At 43.6% G+C, this 19507-nt stretch overlaps 1 protein-coding gene across 5 annotated transcripts in view; it reads right to left on the reverse strand.

The window, feature by feature from the left end:
* The window catches only part of PLEKHG1 (pleckstrin homology and RhoGEF domain containing G1), a 199364-nt gene that overhangs the window by 46922 nt on the left and 132935 nt on the right, over window positions 1-19507 (reverse strand). For all 5 annotated transcript variants that reach the window (XM_012452308.2, XM_012452299.2, XM_012452322.2 and 2 more), the window contains exons 4-6: window positions 17058-17127; window positions 8134-8180; window positions 2374-2524 (exon numbers count right to left, since the gene is read on the reverse strand). In XM_012452308.2, the coding sequence (XP_012307731.2) occupies window positions 2374-2524; window positions 8134-8180; window positions 17058-17127 (268 nt within the window). The remainder of the gene's footprint in view (window positions 1-2373; window positions 2525-8133; window positions 8181-17057; window positions 17128-19507) is intronic.

Raw genomic sequence — 19507 nt, forward strand, 5'->3', positions numbered from 1 at the left:
CCTGAGATTAGGAGTTCAAGATCAGCCTGGCCAACATGGTAAAACCTCATCTCTACTAAAACAAGCAAACACACACACACACAAACAAGCTGGGTGTGGTGGTGGGCACCTGTAATCCCAGCTACTTGGGAGGCTAAGGCAGGAGAATCGCTTGAACTCGGGAGGCGGAGATTACAGTGAGCCAAGATGGCGCCACTGCACTCCAGGCTGGGTGACAGAGCAAAACTCCGTCTCAGAAAAAAACAAAAATTATTATTTGGACACTGATTTAGCAAATAAATCCCACTAAATCTAAGAGGTCATTAGGATCAATGTAAAAATTAAAATAATATCCCTGATATGACCTCATAGAACATAATATTCTCCAAAGATGAGCTACCCAGGCAAACAGACAAAGCTAAGAAATTACTAGTAAAGACGGACCACCAAAGTTCTTGAAATTTTAAATATATATGAACCAAACAAATCTGGGATAATTATCCAAGTTAGAAACCTAGAATCATTTAAAAAGAGATACCTATAAATTGCAGGCCTTTTGACATAGAGAGGAACTCTGAATTAAAATTCCTTTAAAAAGGAGATTTTCTTTCTTTTTTTCATTTCTTTTTCTTTTTCCCAAGAAGGGAGAAAGTGAAAAAGGAGATTTTAATGTATCATAAAAATAATAAAAACAATAGCTTATTTTTATTTTTATTTTATTTTGAGACAGAGTCTCACTCTGTCGCCCAGGCTGGAGTGCAGTAGTGCAATCTTGGCTCACTGCAATCTCCACCTCCAGGGTTCAAGAGATTCTCCTGCCTCAGCCTCCCAAGTAGCTGGGATTACAGGCACCCGCCATCATGCCCAGTTAATTTTTTTGTATTTTTAGTAGAGATGGGGTTTCACTATGTTGGTCAGGCTGGTCTTGAACTCCTGATTTCAGGTTATCTGCCCACCTTGGCCTCCCAAAGTGCTGGGATTACAGGCATGAGCCACCGCACCTGGCCACAATAGCTTATTTTTATCAGTGCCTGTGAGCCACAGTGAATGTGGGCAATTTATAGGATTTAGACCCAGGCAGTCTTTTCCAGAACCCTGTTCCTAACCACTCCACCATACTGTCTTTCTTCTGCTACAAAAGTAAGTAAGTTCTACTTCAGAATGAAAATCATCTATGATAATACCCTTTTTCCCATTCCTATCAACTTTTTTGGAGGGTAAGCAATGAGAATTTGAGGCTGGGCATGGTGGCTCATGCCTGTAATCCCAGCACTTTCAGAGGCTGAGGCAGGAGGACTACTTGAGCTCAGTAGTTCGAGACCAGCCTGGGCAACATGTTGAAACTCCATCTCTACCAAAAATACAAAAAAATTAGTCAGGCATGGTGGTGTACACCTGGAGTCCCAGCTACTCAGGATGCTGAGGTGGGAGGATCGCTTGAGCCCAGGAGGCAGAAGTTACAGTAAGCTGTGATCACATCACTGCACTCCAGCCTGGGCGACAGTGCCAGACCCCATCTTAAAAAAGAAAAAAATCTGGGCGTGGTGGTAATCCCAGCACTTTGGCAGGCCGAGGAGGGTGGATCACGAGGTCAGGAGTTCAAGACCAGCCTGGCCAAGATGGTGAAGCCCTGTCTCTACTAAAAAAAATACAAAAATTAGCCAAGCGAAGTAGTGGGTGCCTGTAATCCCAGCTACTCGGGAGGCTGAGGCAGGAAAATCACCTGAACCTGGGAGGTGGAGGTTGCAGACAGCCGAGATCGTGCCATTGCACTCACTCTAGCCAGGGCAGCAGAGCAAGACTTCTGAAAAAAAAAAAAAAAAAGAAAAGAAAAGAAAAATAATTTAAGAGCTAGGATTACCTTTGTTTCTAAAGTCTTCTTGGGAGAATTTTGTAAAAGTAGTAGAAAATAATGTAAGAGGAGATACCTGCAGTGATGCCGAGCTCAGCTCGAGGCCACTTATCACGCTGCTCATCTGTCCTCTCCCTTTTCAGCCCTTTCTCTTTGCTCTCCATACAAAAGCCAATCTATGACAAACAGCTTTCCCTTTCAATTGCCTACTGAATCAGGGCTGATGGAAACATTACAAAATCTGTTTTTCATTTGCATGATAGCTCCCTGCCTGAAACTGTCAGTGCCTAGGGCGAGGCACTCCTAAGCCCCATCAGAATCAGAGCTAAGATTAATCTCTTCTCTTGGCTGTTGTCAATGGGGCTATGGGTCTAGAATATAAATATCTCTAAATCCTCAAAGCAGATTAGTCAGTTGTGAAATATGAGTGTGGGAAATGTTTCCATATGTCCACAGCATTTTCTGGTATTTTCCCCCAAACTTAATATATACACACAAAACTCCCATCCCCTGGAAAGTGCTCACGCCAGGCAGAAACTTACATGCAGAAGGAGATGATACTTGAGAATCCGCTGAACTGGTTTCAAGAGATAGGACCCCAGAGGCAGCGAGTGTTTCAGAGTTTCCTGACGTTCCCTGAAGAATTTGGCCAGTATCTTGTTCCTCATGCACTCTGTTAGCATGGCCACAGATCTGCAGAAAGAGTCCATGTTATTATCTAAATTGTAATGCTTTACGGGGATATTCAAGTTTTAAATGTCATTGCAAGTGTAAATGCCCTGAAAAGAGTAGGGTAGCTGCAGAGCTGTGGCCAGATCAGCATGCCTTTAGGCAAACTGGGGAAAGGTTCCTCTGGGAGGGTGAATTACAAAAAGGAAATTAGAAAAAGGCACTGGGGCCAGGCGCGGTGGCTCACATCTGTAATCCCAGCACTTCAGGAGGCTGAGGCTGGAGGATCATCTGAGGTCAGGAGTTTGAGACCAGCCTGACCAACATGAAGAAACCCCATCTCTACTAAAAATCCAAAAAAATTAGCTGGGCTTGGTGGCGCATCTAATCCCAGCTACTTGGGAGGCTGAGCAGAATTGCTTGAACCCAGGAGGCAGAGGTTGCAGTGAGCCGAAATTGCGCCACTGCACTCCAGCCTGGGCAACAAGAGGGAAACTCCATCTCAAAAAAAGAAAAAGGCACCAGACCCAGTGGCACTGGCACCATGGGCTCATGGCTTCTAAGGAACATGTTCCTTCCTTCTAGGAGATGCAGGCGTGTGCCAGGGCCCCTAGTTGTGCCCTATCTGGGTATCTTTGTGCAGTGCTCACACAGCACATCTGTATTCCATTTCCACGGGTTAGATTAAAAGGAGTAGGCACCTTTTGTACTAAGAAAAAGGAGTTCCTTCTTGCTAGAAGATCCAGCCCTGTCAGAACATTTATCACCTCCTCTGCTGGTCACTTTTTTTTTTTGAGACAGTCTCACTCTGTTACCAGGTGCCAGGCTGGAGTGCAGTGGCACGACCTCGGCTCACTGCAACCTCCACCTCCCGGGTTCAAGCGATTCTCCTGCCTCAGCCTCCTGAGTAGCTGGGACTACAGGCACGCGCCACCATGCCCAGCTAATTTTTTTGTATTTTTAGTAGAGACGGGGTTTCACCATGTTGGCCAGGATGGTCTCGATCTCTTGACCTCGTGATCCGCCCGCCTCGGCCTCCCAAAGTGCTGGGATTACAGGCATGAGCCACCATGCCCAGCCGTTGGTCACTTTTATAAGATGCACAAACTGTATGACCCTATGTGGTGGCCTTCCTTAGAGACCACTTCCTGTGGGTAACTTCCCTGTGAGAATCTCTGAACAAGTCTCCCTTTCTACCTCCAAGTGGTTCTCCTTACACGTAATACAGCTCCTGGGAAGGCCAGAGTCTTGCTCCTCTGGAGTGTGTCTCAGATCAGGGTGTTCCAAATGTAGGTTAGAATTCCTTCTCCAACCCAGATCCCCCCGAAGTGATAAGCATACACAGCCCCGAAACATCTTAAGGCAATGGCTAAAACAATGCTCGTATCACAAAGCAAGCTAATGGCTTGTGCAGTCACACACGGGTAAATTAAAATCTTTGTTCTCAAAGTGTAGAAGGAAGCAAGTAGAAATAATTTCAGCCCTTTTCTCCCTAAGTCAGTAATGTTTCCAGGATTAATTGAAAAAAATCAGATAGAACCAAACAACAAAGTAAGACCGTGAGGAAGGAGGTGAAATGCAAGTTTCATAATTAAGCCACAGAATCCCTTTTGTGCCGATCTACTTTGAGAAATATCTGTTCACACTGATTTATTTTCCCCTTGAGTTGAAGTTTCAAAACTCTCCATCTCCTCTTCTAGGAATGTTTCTAAGGTTATTTAGAGCCAGATTTGGCTGCTCTGTAGCCCTTCGGCCACCTGAAGGCTTCGGCTCTTGTTCAAGGGTAGGAACCTGCAACGAATTAGGAGCACGCTGAGCTCCAGGTTCCTGGAAGTCTTAGGGACAGGCAGGTATCTGAGGACAAGGACCTGGCCGGGTTTGCACCCCTCCCTGGGGAACGGAAGGTGGGAGCTTGTGTCTCTTCATGGTAAAATCACTGGGGCGTGACTGGTAGGAAGAAAGTGGACACTGTCAGGATGTGCCAGCGATATTGAGTATCACCACCCTGGATCCAAAGCGGGAAGGAAAGTTGTCAGATGGGCTGAGACACCTTGCACTCTTGGCTTGTTCAGTGGGGGAAGGGAACCTCGGGTCTGAGAGAGAAACTGATTGGATATAAGATACAGTATTTCTCTATGAATATGAAAACCACACAAGTGGACAAGAAACAGACATGTCTTTTTCACTGAGAACAACTCTTGAGTACCTCTCTGCTAACATGTTTCTTCAAAGTCAGATTCAATTTTGTTTAAAAAAAAAAAGACAACTTTCTCACCAGGCATGGTGACTCATGCCTGTAATTCCAGCACTTTGGAAGGCCGAGGCTGGTGGATCGCTTGAGGTCAGAAGTTTGGCCAACGTGGTAAAACCCATCTCTCCTAAAAATAAAAAAATTAGCTGGGTGTATTGGCGTGTGCTTGTAATCCCAGCTACCTGGGAAGCTGAGATAGGAGAATTGCTCGAACCTGAGAGGCAGAGGTTGCAGTGAGCTGAGATCATGCCACTGCACTTCAGCCTGGGTGACAGAGCAAGATCACCTCAAAAAAAAAAAAAAAAAAAAAGACAACTTTCTCCAGAAAATTATCCTTAACCTTGAACTTTTATTACACATTACTGAGTTTTTCCTGTTAATTTATATTTATTTGATCTTCCAAAACATGCTTTTCTACCATTGCATTTAGTTGCATCCGACCTTCAAAGGAATAGAAACTGCTTGAAGGCAAGGGATATTGTTTGCTATTTCCTGCCAACATACACCAAGTTTGGGACACTGCTCCATGAATGATAGGCTTTTTTTTTTTTTTTGAAACTGAGTTTCGCTCTGTTGCCCAGGCTGGAGTGCAGTGTTCAAGCGATTCTTCTGCCTCAGTTCCCCGAGTAGCTGGGAGTATAGGCACAAGCCACCATGCATGGCTAATTTTTGTATTTCTAGTAGAGACAGGGTTTCACCATATTGGCCAGGCTGGTCTTGAACTCCTGACATAGTGATTCGCCCGCCTCAGCATCCCAAAGTGCTAGGATTAGAGGTGTGAGCCACCGCACCCAGCCAAAATGACAGGCTCGTAAAAATGTCCTTGCATAAGTGATTTTGCCTTTCTCTGGGTCTGAAGCAGCCTAGCATATAAAGAAGCTGTTTTTATTTTGTAGTCTTCTTAGTAAATCACAAAATCTTCTGAATTTTCAATTTTGGAAGTTTAAATTAAGAAGTTATTTCTTCAAATGATATGTTTATACTGAAATTTATACAAACCTAATTCCCCAAACAAGCTCCTGTATCATTTTAGTCTCATAATTGGGTCCAGAACTCTGTTGATCTTTGGAATCTGAATGTTTTTTCCTTCCTTGAGGAAGAAGTTTTGTGGAGAAGTTGAGGGCCGATTCTGTGATTTCTCTGAATTGGGGTGGGAGGCAAGCTGGTTTTTGGTTTAGAACCATGGGATTTAGTCAGGGCATGCTGCAATCTTCTGATGTTTTCAGCATTAAAGTGGAAACAAATACTTTAAAAGAGAAAATTGCTTAAGTGAAACCATGTAAATTAACTATGGGTGGGTCTACAGATACAGATGTGTGATAAATGTTCTAATGTGCATGTGGGTTTTTTGTGTTTTTGTTTATTTTTTTAGGGAAATCTGGGGAAAGCATGGGTCCCACAAGGAAAAGTATTTGCCATAAGTTGAGCCTCTGAACTTCTGGCTTCTTGGGTCTATTTTTTTTTGGGACAGAGTCTTGGTCTGTTGCCAAGGCTAAAGTGCAGTGGCACAATGTTGGCACTGCAACCTCCACCTCCTGGGTTCAAGCAATTCTCCTGCCTCAGTGTCCTGAGTAGCTGAGATTATAGGCACGTGCCACCATGCCTGGCTAGTTTTTGTATTTTCAGTAGAGATGGGGTTTCACCATGTTGCCTAGGTTGGTCCCGAACTCCTGACCTCAGGTGATCTGCTTGCCTCAGCCTCCCAAAGTGCTAGGATTACAGGCATGAACCACTGCATCCGGCTGCTTCTTGGGTCTTTATGAGACAGGATCTTGCTTTGTTGCCCCGGCTGGAGTATGGTGGTGCGATAATAGCTCACTGTAGCCTCAAACTTCTAGGCTTAAGCTATCCTCCTGCCCTGGCCTCTGGAGTAGCTCTAGGACTAAGGCACATACTACCACACGCAGCAATATCCTGGGTCTTTTAATCCACACTGGCTTTCCAGGGTTGCTCCTGACAGTGGGGAGCAGGGAGCCCATTTTTTTTCCCTTCCGAAGTAACACTCAGGGCTCAGCCTGCTGACTTCTCTTCTAGATGGATCCTACCACCCACTTTATCATCAGGGACCTGTCTGCCAAGACCAGACACAGAGTGTGGAAAGTCTCCCTAGCTCTCTTCTTCCTGGCTGGTCCTTAAGATAACTCAAAGTCTGGTGGGGTGCAATGTCATCCCAGCTACTCAGGAGGATAAGGTAGGAGAATTACTTGAACCGGAAGCGGGAGGCTTCAGTGAGCTGAGATTGCGCCACTGCACTCCAGCCTGGGTGGCAGAGTGAGACTCTGTCTCAAAAAAAAAAAAAAAAAAGAAAAAAACCCATAACTCAAAGTCCTGCTAATCATGTGGGAAAAAAAGGAAAATAAAAAGGCAGGGGGAGAATCACAAAGTTTCAGAAACTTTTACAGGAACATACTCATGTAAGCATGAGGTCTTACAAGTCAGAGAAGAAAACCTTGGTTCAAATCCAAGCTGGGCCATTCATCAGCTTGCACCCCTCATAGAATCACTTTACCTATCACAGCCTATTTCATCCATGAACTGGAGAAGCGACAGGGGTGACGATGAACTCACACTTATGAAGAACCTAGGAGGGGCCAGGCACTGGGATGGGTGTTCTGGGTTAAAAAAAAATCCCTCAATGTCTCTGGATTGCTTTGAAAAGTTAAATTTAGTATTTTGTATTTAGAGCATTTAGCACAGTGCTTAGGAATTACTAAGTGCCCAATAAATGTCTTCTGGAGAAAAAAAAGAAGTTCCTCCAGTTGTAGCCCATCATCTTAGGCCCGACTCCCTTACTGAAATGGTCAACGCACCGTCCAAGGATGCTTCCTGCACCGCCCTTCCGCCATTGCTTTCTGACGTCAGGAAAAATGAAGCAACAACCCAGGTGAGCCGTTGCCCCTCTTCGCATCAAGGTTTATGGCGATCTGTCCTTTCTCTGAACTCCATTCAACTTACATAGTTCATAAAACGTATTTGGCAAAAACAGCACCTGTTTTCTCCCTACCTAGATTATAGAAACTCATTAGCAACGTTTCCTAAATTCTTAAAAACATGACACACACAGAAAAGGGTTAGCAGACAAGACCTGCAGCCTGATGCACAGCTGGCTTAGCTTCCTTTTGGAGATACCTAGTCATCGTTTTGGTTTCTTCCATACACTTTTACAATTTTCCCCACACTGGCTCTTCAGGCAGCCCCAAAGTCCAGATGCACCCATACCTGGGTGCCCCTGTGATCTGTTCTCAGCACGTTTTGCATTCTTCCCATAGTATTCAGCACAGGACCAGGCATAGAATGCCTAACAACCACCTATATTGCTCCGGCTGACTTGAAACAACGTGAAAGGGAACAAAAGTACTCCCGGCCCGTTCCTGATCCATACCTTGGATAGTTAGTGCAATACTGGGTATAAATGTGGAACTCTTCACTCTGCAAGGAAAGAAAAGAAATTTTTAGAGGCAACAAAGCACAGACATAAACATTCATTTGAAAACAATAAAAAGAAATAGCATTCAGGCCTTGACCTTTTTTTTTTTTTTGAGATGGAGTTTCACTCTTGTTGCCCAGGCTGGAGTGCAGTGGTGTGATCTTGGCTCACTGCAACCTCCACCTCCCGGGTTCAAGCGATTCTCTTGCCTCAGCTTCCCGAGTAGCCGGGATTACAGGCATAAGCCACCGTGACTGGCTAATTTTGTATTTTTAGTAGAGATGGGGTTTCTCCATGTTGGTCAGGCTGGTCTCGAACTCCCGACCTCAGATGATCCACCCACCTCAGCATCCCAAAGTGCTGGGATTGCAGGCATGAGCCACAGTGCCCAGCTTTGGTGGATTTCAATGTCTTTCACAATTTTTTCCCAGACTGCCAAAGAAAAGAGGTATGCAGACGGGGAGGGAAGTGGATGGAACTTTTGATGGTAAGACTGTCAGAATAACTAATTCAAGGCCAAGGAATACTAGCTCTTGCACAATCTAAAATCTAAAATGAAATTACTATTTTTGAGACCCTGTCTGGAGTGCAGGCTGGAGTGCAGTGGCACGATCTCTGCTCACTGTAGCCTCCGCCTCCTCAGTTCAAGTGATTCTTGTGCCTCAGCCTCCCCAGCAGCTGGGACTGCAGGCATGCGCCACCATGCCCAGCTCATTTTTTATATTTTTAGTAGAAACAGGATTTTGCCATGTTGGCCAGGCTGGTCTCCAACCCTTGGCCTGAAATGATCCACCCACCTTGGCCTCCCAAAGTGTTGGGATTACAGGCATGAGCCACTGTGCCCAGACTAAAATAAGGACTTTAAACATAACACCATTGTTACACTTAAATAATTCCATAACATCATGAAGTTTTGCCAGTCACTACTCATATTTCCTTTTTTCTCTTTTTAAAAAATATTTTGCCTGTTTGTTTTGCAAATGAAAATCACACAGAGCAAGTGGTTGATACCGCTTTAGTCTATTTTAATATTTAAGTTCTCCCCTATTTTTCTTCCTTTTGCAAGTTAGTTGAAGAAACCATACTGTTGTGTTGCACAGCCCAGTCTCAGTACTACTGATGACATCATTACAGTTTCCTTTTTATTTTTTTTGAGATAGAGTGTCACTCTGTTACCCAGGCTGGAGTGTAGTGGCATGATCTTGGCTCACTGCAACCTCTGCCTCCCAGGTTCAAGTGATTCTCCTGCTTCAGCCTCTCAAGTAGCAGGGATTACAGGCATGCGTTACCACATCTGGCTAAGTTTTGCATTTTTAGTGGAGGTGGGGTTTCACCATGTTGGCTAGGCTGGTCTTGAACTCCTGACCTCAAGTGATCCACCAACCTTGGCCTCCCAAAGTGCTGGGATTACAGGCGTGAGCCACCACACCCAGCCTGGTTTTATTTAATACGCTCTGTCCATTATACTCGTACTGGTTTAATAGAGTATTGCTCCGATTTAGGTTCCATAATTTGGCACAATGCACTAGTGGTTGTATTGTGCTTCCTCTAATGGAAGTCTAATGGAATCAGGAAGTGTAATGGACATAAAGTCTGATTGTCTGTCTTCTGTGATGCTAACAGCCATTGGTACTTATTGGCTAAATCTATTTGTTAGGGGTTGAAAGATGGTGGTATTTATAATACTTTATTCCTTATTTATTAGCTTTTATTAGCTAGAATCTGTCCAAAAAAACAACCTCTTTCTGTTAACTCTTGGTTACTCTGCAGTTTATGGTTTATATGGGAAAGACAGAATAAATGCTTAATTCTTTGCTTTTTTATTTCAAGATAGGGTCTTGCTCTGACATCCAGGCTGGAGTACAGTGGTGTGGTCATGGTTCACTTCAGCCTCAACCTCCTGGGCTCAAGTGATCCTCCCACCTCAGCCTCCAGAGTAGCTGGGACCACAGGTGTACCACCACCTCTGGCTAAGTTTTAAATTTTTTTATGGAGACAGGGTCTTACAATGTTGTCCAGGCTGGTCTCAAACTTCTAGGCTCAAGCAATCCCCTGCCTCCGCCTCCAAAAGTGTAGGGGATAACACGCATAAGCTACCATACCCAGCCAATACTTTAATTTTCAAAATAATGTATTGGTTTTCTAGTATCGTGCAAAGGTCATCAATTTGGTTTTTAATATCACTGCAAATTCATTAACATGAGCCTATTTAATGAGTTTCCATTATTTTCAGTTAATTATCTTGACTGATGCTCAAATTATCCCATTGTTGGCTATAGGAGCCCTTTCTTGAGCATTCATGACCTGGCCTATGGTCTTCTGTAGCTTGTTTCCTGGTGTGACAAGATGTTCCAGACTATCCTGTATATTTCGTGCCCCACAGTCATTCTTCATGGAGCCCCTGTTCCTTCTGGCAGGTAACAGTGTTTGGAGACCACAGTCTGGGTATCAGGGACACTCTTACTGTAGGGTAACCATCATTTCTAGGACTTTTCCAGCAGACAGAGTTAGGAAGTGGTGTTTTTATTCTTTCTGAGGTGGAGTCTTGCTCTGTCACCCAGGCTGGAGTGCAGTGGTGCCATTTTGGTTCACTGCAAACTTCGCCTCCCGGGTTCAAGTGATTCTCCTGCCTCTGCCTCCAACTCCTGAGTAGCTGGGACTACAGGCACTTGCCACCACACCCGGCTAATTTTTGTATCTTTAGTAAAGATGGGGTTTCGCCATGTTGACCAGGCTGGTCTCAAACTCCTGACCTCAGGTGATCACCTGCTTCAGCCTCCCAAAGTACTGGGACCACAGGCGTGAGCCACCATGCCTGACCAGGAAGTGTTACTTTTTTTATTTTTATTTCTTGAGACTGAGTCTCATTCTGTCGCTCTGTTGCCCAGGCTGGAGTGCAGTGATGCAATCTTGGCTCACTGAAACCTCTACCTCCTGGGTTCAAGCGATTCTACTGCCTCAGCCTCCCAAGTAGCTGGGACTACAAGCATGTGCCACCACACCTGGCTAATTTTTGTATTTTTAGTAGAGATGGGGCTTCACCATGTTGGCCAGGCTAGTACATGGTGTTTTTTTAAAGGATAAAATATAACCTTAGTTCATACCAATACTTATATTAATGATTCAGATACAGGACTATAGGACTTTTGATTAGCTACACTTATTCTTTTGTCTGTGTTTTCTTTCTCCTACCAATTCCATTTCTCAGTGATGCTAACATAAATACTTCTTTGCTTTATCCCACAACACACTCAATAATTTCAGAATAACAATAGCAACACCACCATAAATAGTATCATTACTAAAACAGAGATGTATTTGCTGTATTTCATCTAAAGCATATTTTCAAATCAATGGAAATTCCTTTTGCATGGTTATGCCATCAGCTGAATACAGTTGAATTTTGCTTTCAATTTTGGGAGGCTGCTTTTCTAAACCTTCATTTTGTTCTATAATTATGTAAAATATTTATATGGATTCAAAGTCAACTCTACAAAGAAATTCATATTCCAAGAAGTCTAACCTCTTTTTTTTTTTTTTCGAGAAAGATTCTCACTCTGGCACCTAGGCTGGAATACAGTGGTGCCGTCTCAGCTCACTGCAACCTCTGCTTCCCGGGTTCAAACGAATCTCACGGCTCAGCTTCCTCAGGTGTGTTCCACTATGGCCCAGTTAATTTTTTTTTTTTTTTTTTTTTAGTAGGGATGGGGTTTTGTCATGTTTGGCAGGCTGGTCTCAAACTCCTGTTTCAAGTAGTCCACCCACCTTGGCCTTCCAAAGTGCTGAGATTGCAGGTGTGAGCCACGGCTCCCAGCTCAAAAGAAGCCTAACCTCTATTCTTTCCCTTCTAGTCTGTTCCCTCCATTCCTCCCTTGGTAACCAACTTTTAATCTGACAGGTTTTTCTCTCCTAGATAAACAAATCATGTTATACCAGTGATCCTCAAACTTGAGTATCAGAATTACCTGGAGGGCCTGTTAAAACAGAGATTGTTGGGTTTCTGATGTAGTGGGTCTTGGGGTAGGGCCTAGGAGTCTGCATTTCTAAAGACTTCCCAAGTGACGCTGATGCAGCAGGTCCAGAACCATACTTCAGGAACGACTTTTATCCACTCCCTCCCCTGAGGAGTGTATAGTTGTTTTTTTTTTTTTTTTTGACGTGGAGTCTCACTCTGTTGTCCAGGTTTGGAGTGCAGTGGTGTGATCTCAGCTCACTGCAACCTTCACCTCTTGAGTTCAAGTGATTCTCCTGCCTCAGCCTCCCTAGCAGCTGGGAATACCGGTGCCTGCCACCACACCTGGTTAATTTTTTCTATTTTTAGTAGAGAGGAGGTTTCACCATGTTGGCCAGGCTGGTCTTGAACTCCCAACCTCAGGTGATCTGCCCACCTCGGCCCCCCAAAGTGCTGGGATTAAAGGCACGAGCCACCGCGCCCGGCCGAGATATTCTTCACTGTTATTGCCTCACAGTACTTCATTATGTAGACATACTACAGTTGATTCAACCAGCTTATTGTTTAGGGACATTTGGGCTGTTTCTAGTCTATTGCAGTAACAAACATTACTGCAAAGAACAGTATTATGCTGACATGAATTTCTGTCAGCGTATCCCTGGAACAGATCTCTCGATGTAGGCTTGGTGGGTGAAAGGGTAAATTCGGATGCTCGATGCATAGCCCACTTCCTCTCCATAGGGTCCGGGCCATTTTGTTTTCCTACAATTGTGAGAGTGTCTGTTTCCCCGTGGCATTGCCAACATTTTCAGCACTGTACCAAATTTTCAAGCATGGTATTTAAAAAAAGCTAAATTAGTTGCCAACTTTTAAAAGCTGAAAGATATAAATATTTCAATTTCTAGCTTCTCCTGAAAAATGTAAGACCCACCAGCCCTGGGCCTGCAGTTTCCCATGGCAATGAGCATCCCCAGGAAACCAGGCAAACACCTCGATTGCTACAGACTCCACCTGGGCCCCTTTGTGCACCTGAGTTCACTTAATGGTTCCTGAAGCCAGTCCTGGCTCCATGGATGAAAATGGCAGAGGGACTTGCTCAAGGTCTGTGAGTGAGTTAATGCACCAAATGGGGACTTTTCTCTGATTGACTCACACTTACTGAGTTTCTTGTTTTTTCCTTTCTGCCTCTTGCTATACTCAACCTGGAATTGGACAGTATCAAGTTGGCTTTTCTTACATTTTGGGGCCTGTACGATCATTTGAAATATCAAGTTAGAAAACAACAGCTTCAATGAAATTAGGTTTACATTGCATAATATAGTTGACCTGCTCATACCCAGCTATCATAAGACCTCGTGACTTCTGCACAACTGTATTTCTGTGCATTTTGTGACATCATGGCTCTATCCCTGTTTTAAACTGGAAGGTTTTGATTTAAATCAGCTATATATCCTTAATTGGAATTAAATGCAAGTTTGCCCTTAGGTGTGGAAAGCTCTGTGGACCTTACAAATGATGATTTCACACAAAAATCAACAGCTCCTAGTTAGTTAAATCTTTACACACCATTAGTTATTAAATATGCCACCCCAAATCCACTGAAGGATTTAGGGGAATATGTTTTACAAATATATACAAATTATAAGTCAAGATATTTCCTGGCCAGCCACAATGGCTCACGCCTGTAATCCCAGCACTTTGGGAGGCCGAGGCAGGTGGATCACAAGGTCAGGAGTTCAAGACCAGCCTGGCCAAGACGGTGAAACCCCATCTCTACTAAAAATACAAAAAATAGCTGGGTGTGGTGGCGGGCGCCTGTAATTCCAGCTACTCGGGAGGCTGAGGCAGAGAATCACTTGAACCTGGGAGGCGGAGTTGCAGTAAGCCGAGATCGCACCACTGCCCTCCAGCCTGACTGACAGAGTGAGACTCTGTCTCAAAAAAAAAGAAAAAAAAAGATATTTCCTTCTTGTTCTTCAAATCTTTCAAGTTGTAATTAGAGATGACACAGAAATGGGACATTTAATTATGAAAGGGGCAAAATATGACATAATCAGTGCTGACCAATCAAGCACATGGGTCCCTCAAATATTTACTGAATAGGTAGCCACAGTAAAGCAGTATGTGTGATTTTAGGGTTTCTTCTGCCACAGGGTCCTCCTCTCCCTCTCTGATTCCTGAGAAGTTTTCACTGGACACTACAAGAAAGACTTAATGTGTAAATAGCATATGGGTAAGCTAACTTTGATTTAAATTCACTCTAATGATATGACTATCCAATATCCACACTTCCTTGAGGATAATTTCAGTAAGTGGGTGGCACATGTGCATGCTTGTGTGTGTGTGCATGTGTGCGTATGCTCGTGTGTGCATGTGCGTGTATGTGCGTGCTTCTGTGTGTGCGTGCGTGTGTGCGTGTGTGCACGTGCTCTTGTGTGTGCATGTGTGTGTGCTCGTGCTCGTGTGTGTGCATGTGCATGTGCATGTGCACGTGCTCGTGTGTGCACGCATGTGTGTGTGCATGCTCGTGCATGTGCATGTGCATGTGTGCACGCACGTGCTCGTGTATGTGCGTGTGTGTGCATGTGTGTGCACGTGCATGTGTGCGTGTGCACACACATGCTAACTCCCTGGGCTCTAAAAGAAGAAGGCACCAACAGAGAGAGAGCCAGACAGTGAGGGAGAGGAGGCAACTAAGGGAATGTTGAGACTCTAAAGACAGACTTTGTCCCCCTTCTAAACGTTGCCCTGGGTCAGCCTTGCTGCCAGTCAAGATGAGGGATGGATGTGAGGGTGGAGGTAAAGGCAGCAAAGTGGGCCATTCTAGGTGTTTCCAGAGACCTAAAACAGACAAATATTTACCGGGAGATTTGGCCTGCCTAGTAGGAAACTTTAATTTCTGTCCTTCGAGAGAACCGTGGGTTCATTATTCCATGAGCACCAGTAAAAAGCAACCATATTCTCCATTTGTCGACAAGGACTTTGGTAACCTACACATACCACGACAGTAAGCAAGGTCAAAGATGAATCTCTGTGCAAGCCCCAGTGGTTCAGATAAAAGAAAAAGTCAACCGCCAGCTTCACCTCTTTCATTAATGGCCTCCCAATTAAAGCAATTTTCCATTCCTCCTTAGAGTTGAGCAGTGGGTTGTGTTTCAGAAGACGTAACATCTTGTAAATGTCAGGGTGCTGAGTGAAAGGCAGGCGGTGCCTGGCCCAGCACTCCTTCACCATCCCGTTTCCACGCGAAAGTGCGAGTGCTTAAGTCAGTCTTCTAATTAAACTTGGCAATATTACAATGAAAAGGAAGATTTGGGAGTTGGCAACATGGCACATAAACAAACTTTTATGTGAATAATTAAGCAAGAGCTAAGCATACGCTGGAACATCTTTAATCAACTTGTGATTAGTTACCAGCGAAGGCCCAAGCGTTTCCGAAAGCTTCTACGTTGTTTATGTGCTGTGGTTATTTTAACATACCTCCTTTGAAATACTTAGCATATCTTTTTACCTATTTCTCCGTCTTTCATTTTTCTTTTTTTTCTTTCAAATCCCTGCCCAATTTTGACACAGGCAACTTGTGAAAAGGATTGTATGTGTATGCTTACACATGTGTAAATGTGTGTGCACAAACATTTTACATGTGAACATATACACACAAAGTCAGGGGAGTTTTATATATGAGCCCGCAGATTGCCTTTAAGGAACTTCGCTCCAATAAAACCCAGGGTGTTGTGTTTGGAAGCCATCCGGATGGATCTGCCGCCATCAGAAAAGACCCTGTGGAACAGTCCAGAGCCAGGTCAGACTGGAACGACCTCTCCCAGTTCACACCGGACTCCGGGGCTCAAAATGAAGTGCTAATTCCCAGTGGGTCTCAAAGCGTCATCGTGAACTTTTCTTAAACCTTCTTCAAACTACAACAGCAGAAACCACATGAAGGTTTGCTGCAAAACAATTTTGCTAAAGGCTTTCCAAACAAAAGCTGTTGAATGTTTAAGGGAATTTAAACAAGACCGGAATCTATATATACTAGGTAGCATACTGAGTAAGTAATGTAGGAAAGGCTCGTTGGGTATGTTTCAGAATTCCATCTCCTATTCAAGTTTGGAGCATGAGCTCACGGTCATTTAAGCTTTGAAAGTCAAATCCTTTCCTTGTATTTTTCTAAACCATTGATGCAGCTTAAGAAAACTGTAAACGAGTACATTTTTAAAATGTAGGAGATTAATCCTGCTCCTATCCTTCAAAAGATAATTATCTACATTAGAGATAATTATAGAGACTAGGCTAGTGCCACATATATTATACATAAAATACCTAGATTCTCTTGAATTTTTTTTTTTTAAGACAGTCTTCCTCTTGTCGCCTAGGCTGGAGTGCAATGGCACTACCTCGGCTCCTACTGCAACCTCTGCTTCCCAGGCTCAAGTGATTCTCCTGCCTCAGCCTCGCAAGTAGCTGAGATTACAGGCACGCCACCATGCCTGCCTAATTTTTTTTTTTTTTTTTTTTTTTTTAGTAGAAATGGGGTTTCACCATGTTTGCCAGGCTGGTCTCCAACTCCTGACCTCAGGTGATCCACTTGCCTCAGCCTCCCAAAGTGCTGGGATTACAGGCGTGAGCCACCCTGCCTGGCCTATTTGTCTAACATTCTTCTACTCCAGACTCTCCCCTCCCAAGCTTTAAGTTTTTCCTAGCAAAGAGTAACATTATTCAGTTACTGTGTAAGTTCTAGAACAACTACAGGTTAGTGTCTCCCGCTCTCCAGGAACAATACATTTTTGCTGCTGAAACAAACAGACCAGAGAAACATCAGTGGCTAACTCCATCTGATATGAAACCAACAAGTCATTTTAACTTTAAAATAAAAAATTCTGTACCCTGTATCTGTCTCAGTTGGCCCAGAAAAATGAACCCCGCTTACCTTGGACACAAAACACTCTGCTATGGCCACAGGATCATTTTCACAGTTTTCCAAATCTTGCAGAAGTTCACTAATAAAAAAAATAACAGCCAGGAAGTATTAGATTATAGTCTTCTGGATGAGTACATTTTGTACAATTTAAAAGTTTAAACATTTCCATGGCATTTACAAGGAATCATATAATTGGATAACTGAGGACCTGCTGTCATTGTATCCCAGGCTTAGGTAAGGGACTTACCCAAGGTCATGGTGGAGCAGGGGATTAAACACAGGTTGAACCCATAGCTCTCCCACCAGAGTTAAGCCCTGCCTATAATTTCAGTTTTATAGACGCTTGTCATCATCTACGTGAATGCTCATCCATGCTCATTTAGACATCAAACAGCTTCCTGGTTACCAGGCACAGTGTAAAGGATTAGGAACCCATCAGTGAGCGAAGTGAGATATGGGCTCTCAAGGGTTCCCAACCACCTTTTTGGCACCAGGGACCAGTTTTGTGGAAGACAACTTTTCCACAGACTGGGTTGTGGGGATGGTTTTGGATGATTCAAGCACATTACACTTATCGTTAGAGTCTCATAGCCTAGATCCTGCGCATGCACCGTTCACAATAGGGTTCGCACTCCTATGAGAATCTGATGCCGTCACTGATTTGACAGGGTGTAGGGCTCAGCTTTGCTTGCTGCTCACCTCCTCCTGTGCAGCCCAGTTCCTAACAGCTCAAAGACTGGTATTGCTCCGTGACTTGGGGGTTGGAGACCCCGTGGCTCTGGTATTATGGAGCTTCCAATCCACTGGAAGAGTCAGCATTCAATAAACTTTCACACTGACAGCCCAGGCAAGGTGGCTCATACCAGTAATCCCAGCACTTTGGGAGGCCTAGGCAGGCGGATCACCTGAGGTCAGGAGTTTGAGACCAGCCTGGCCAACATGAAGAAACCCCCATCTCTACTAAAAATACAAAAAAATTAGCCGGGCGTTGTGGCAGTCGCCTGTAATCTCAGCTACTTGGGAGGCTGAGACAAGAGAACTGCTTAAACCTGGGAGTCGGAGGTTGCAGTGAGCCAAGACTGAGCCATTGCAATCCAGCCTGGGTGACACAGCGGGACTCCGTCTCAAAAAAAACAAAAAAATCACACTAACAAAATTTTAATAGAGATAGTGCTTTAAAGGAGAGAGATGCTGGGGAGGGAAGTATCTTTCCTCAAATGCAAATCCACGTTATTTTTTTTACTGGCGGTATCATTTTTTAAGTAAAAGCATAATACTTCATTGTGTGACTGTACCATAATTAATTCAATGACTCTCACACTGTTGGATAAAATTCTATATATGGAATTGATGGGCCAAAGAACATTCTCAGTGTAAACCTTAACACATTTCCAAATTGCACTCCACATAAGTTATATTAATATATACTTTACTATGTTAAGTGTTTATTTTAATGAGCCATGTTATATATTTAATAAAAGTACAGTAGTTCACCGGAATTATGATAAAAACAAGCAGTTTCTTGTTTTCTGCTTCTCATTCTCAATGGCACTGCCTAGAAGCATTTTTGATTCTTTAGGCTGCTTCTGCTCTAAGAAAGTCCATGTTTCTAAACACGCTGATTATGAGTTTTCATTAGTTTTTATTTTTAGATATTATTTCTCAGTTTCCCCAAACTTAAACTTACCCTTCTGTCTCCTCAACTAGTTATAAGATCTTTTTTTTAATTATTATTTTAAAGACAGGGTCTCACTCTGTCAACCAGGCAGGTCTCAAACTCGTCGGCTCAAGTGATCTTCCTGAAGTGCTGGATAGTGTGAGCCACCGTACCCAGCTTCTCAACTAGTTCTGTTATGCAATTTGATTAGATTAAATGTTAGAATTTACATCTTTAAGACTATGTAAATATTATTTTATTCCCTGTTAGCCTTAGAGTATACGATGATTTCATTTCCTTTCTTAGAGAACCACGTTTTCCCTGGAGTTAAAATTGTTTCTCTTTTTTCTCGTTTTTCAAGGTCAACACCATTAATTTATTCTCAAATTGTGTGCCAGAAGTATAAATCTTGTCTCACTGTGTTCAAACTTCAGATATTCTATTGTTTGCATTTTTTTCTTGGTGACCTCTGCTTCAACCTGGACAGGCTGCTCTCCAGGCCTGCTGATTATTTCTTCAACATAATCCTAATTATGACCTTTGCTGGTCTCCTGTATTGAATGCCTTGCTTCTTAGATACTATTTCCAATGTATTCCCTCCTTTGGGAGATTACAAAATCAAGCAATAGCTTTCTCAGGAAGAGTAACAGGAGGTATGCTTTCTGAGACTCTTCCTGTTTCAAAAATGTTCTCCCTTCACACTTGGCTAATAACGTCAGTAGATATAAAATTCTTGGTTGGAAGTAATTTTCTCTGAGTATTCAGGGAGCCATCTGCTGCTTTATAGATTCCAAAGCTGCTC

The sequence above is a fragment of the Aotus nancymaae genome, unplaced genomic scaffold (assembly GCF_030222135.1).
Source record: "Aotus nancymaae isolate 86718 unplaced genomic scaffold, 86718_ANA_hifiasm-v0.15.2.pri h1tg000040l, whole genome shotgun sequence".
NCBI lineage: Eukaryota > Metazoa > Chordata > Mammalia > Primates > Aotidae > Aotus > Aotus nancymaae.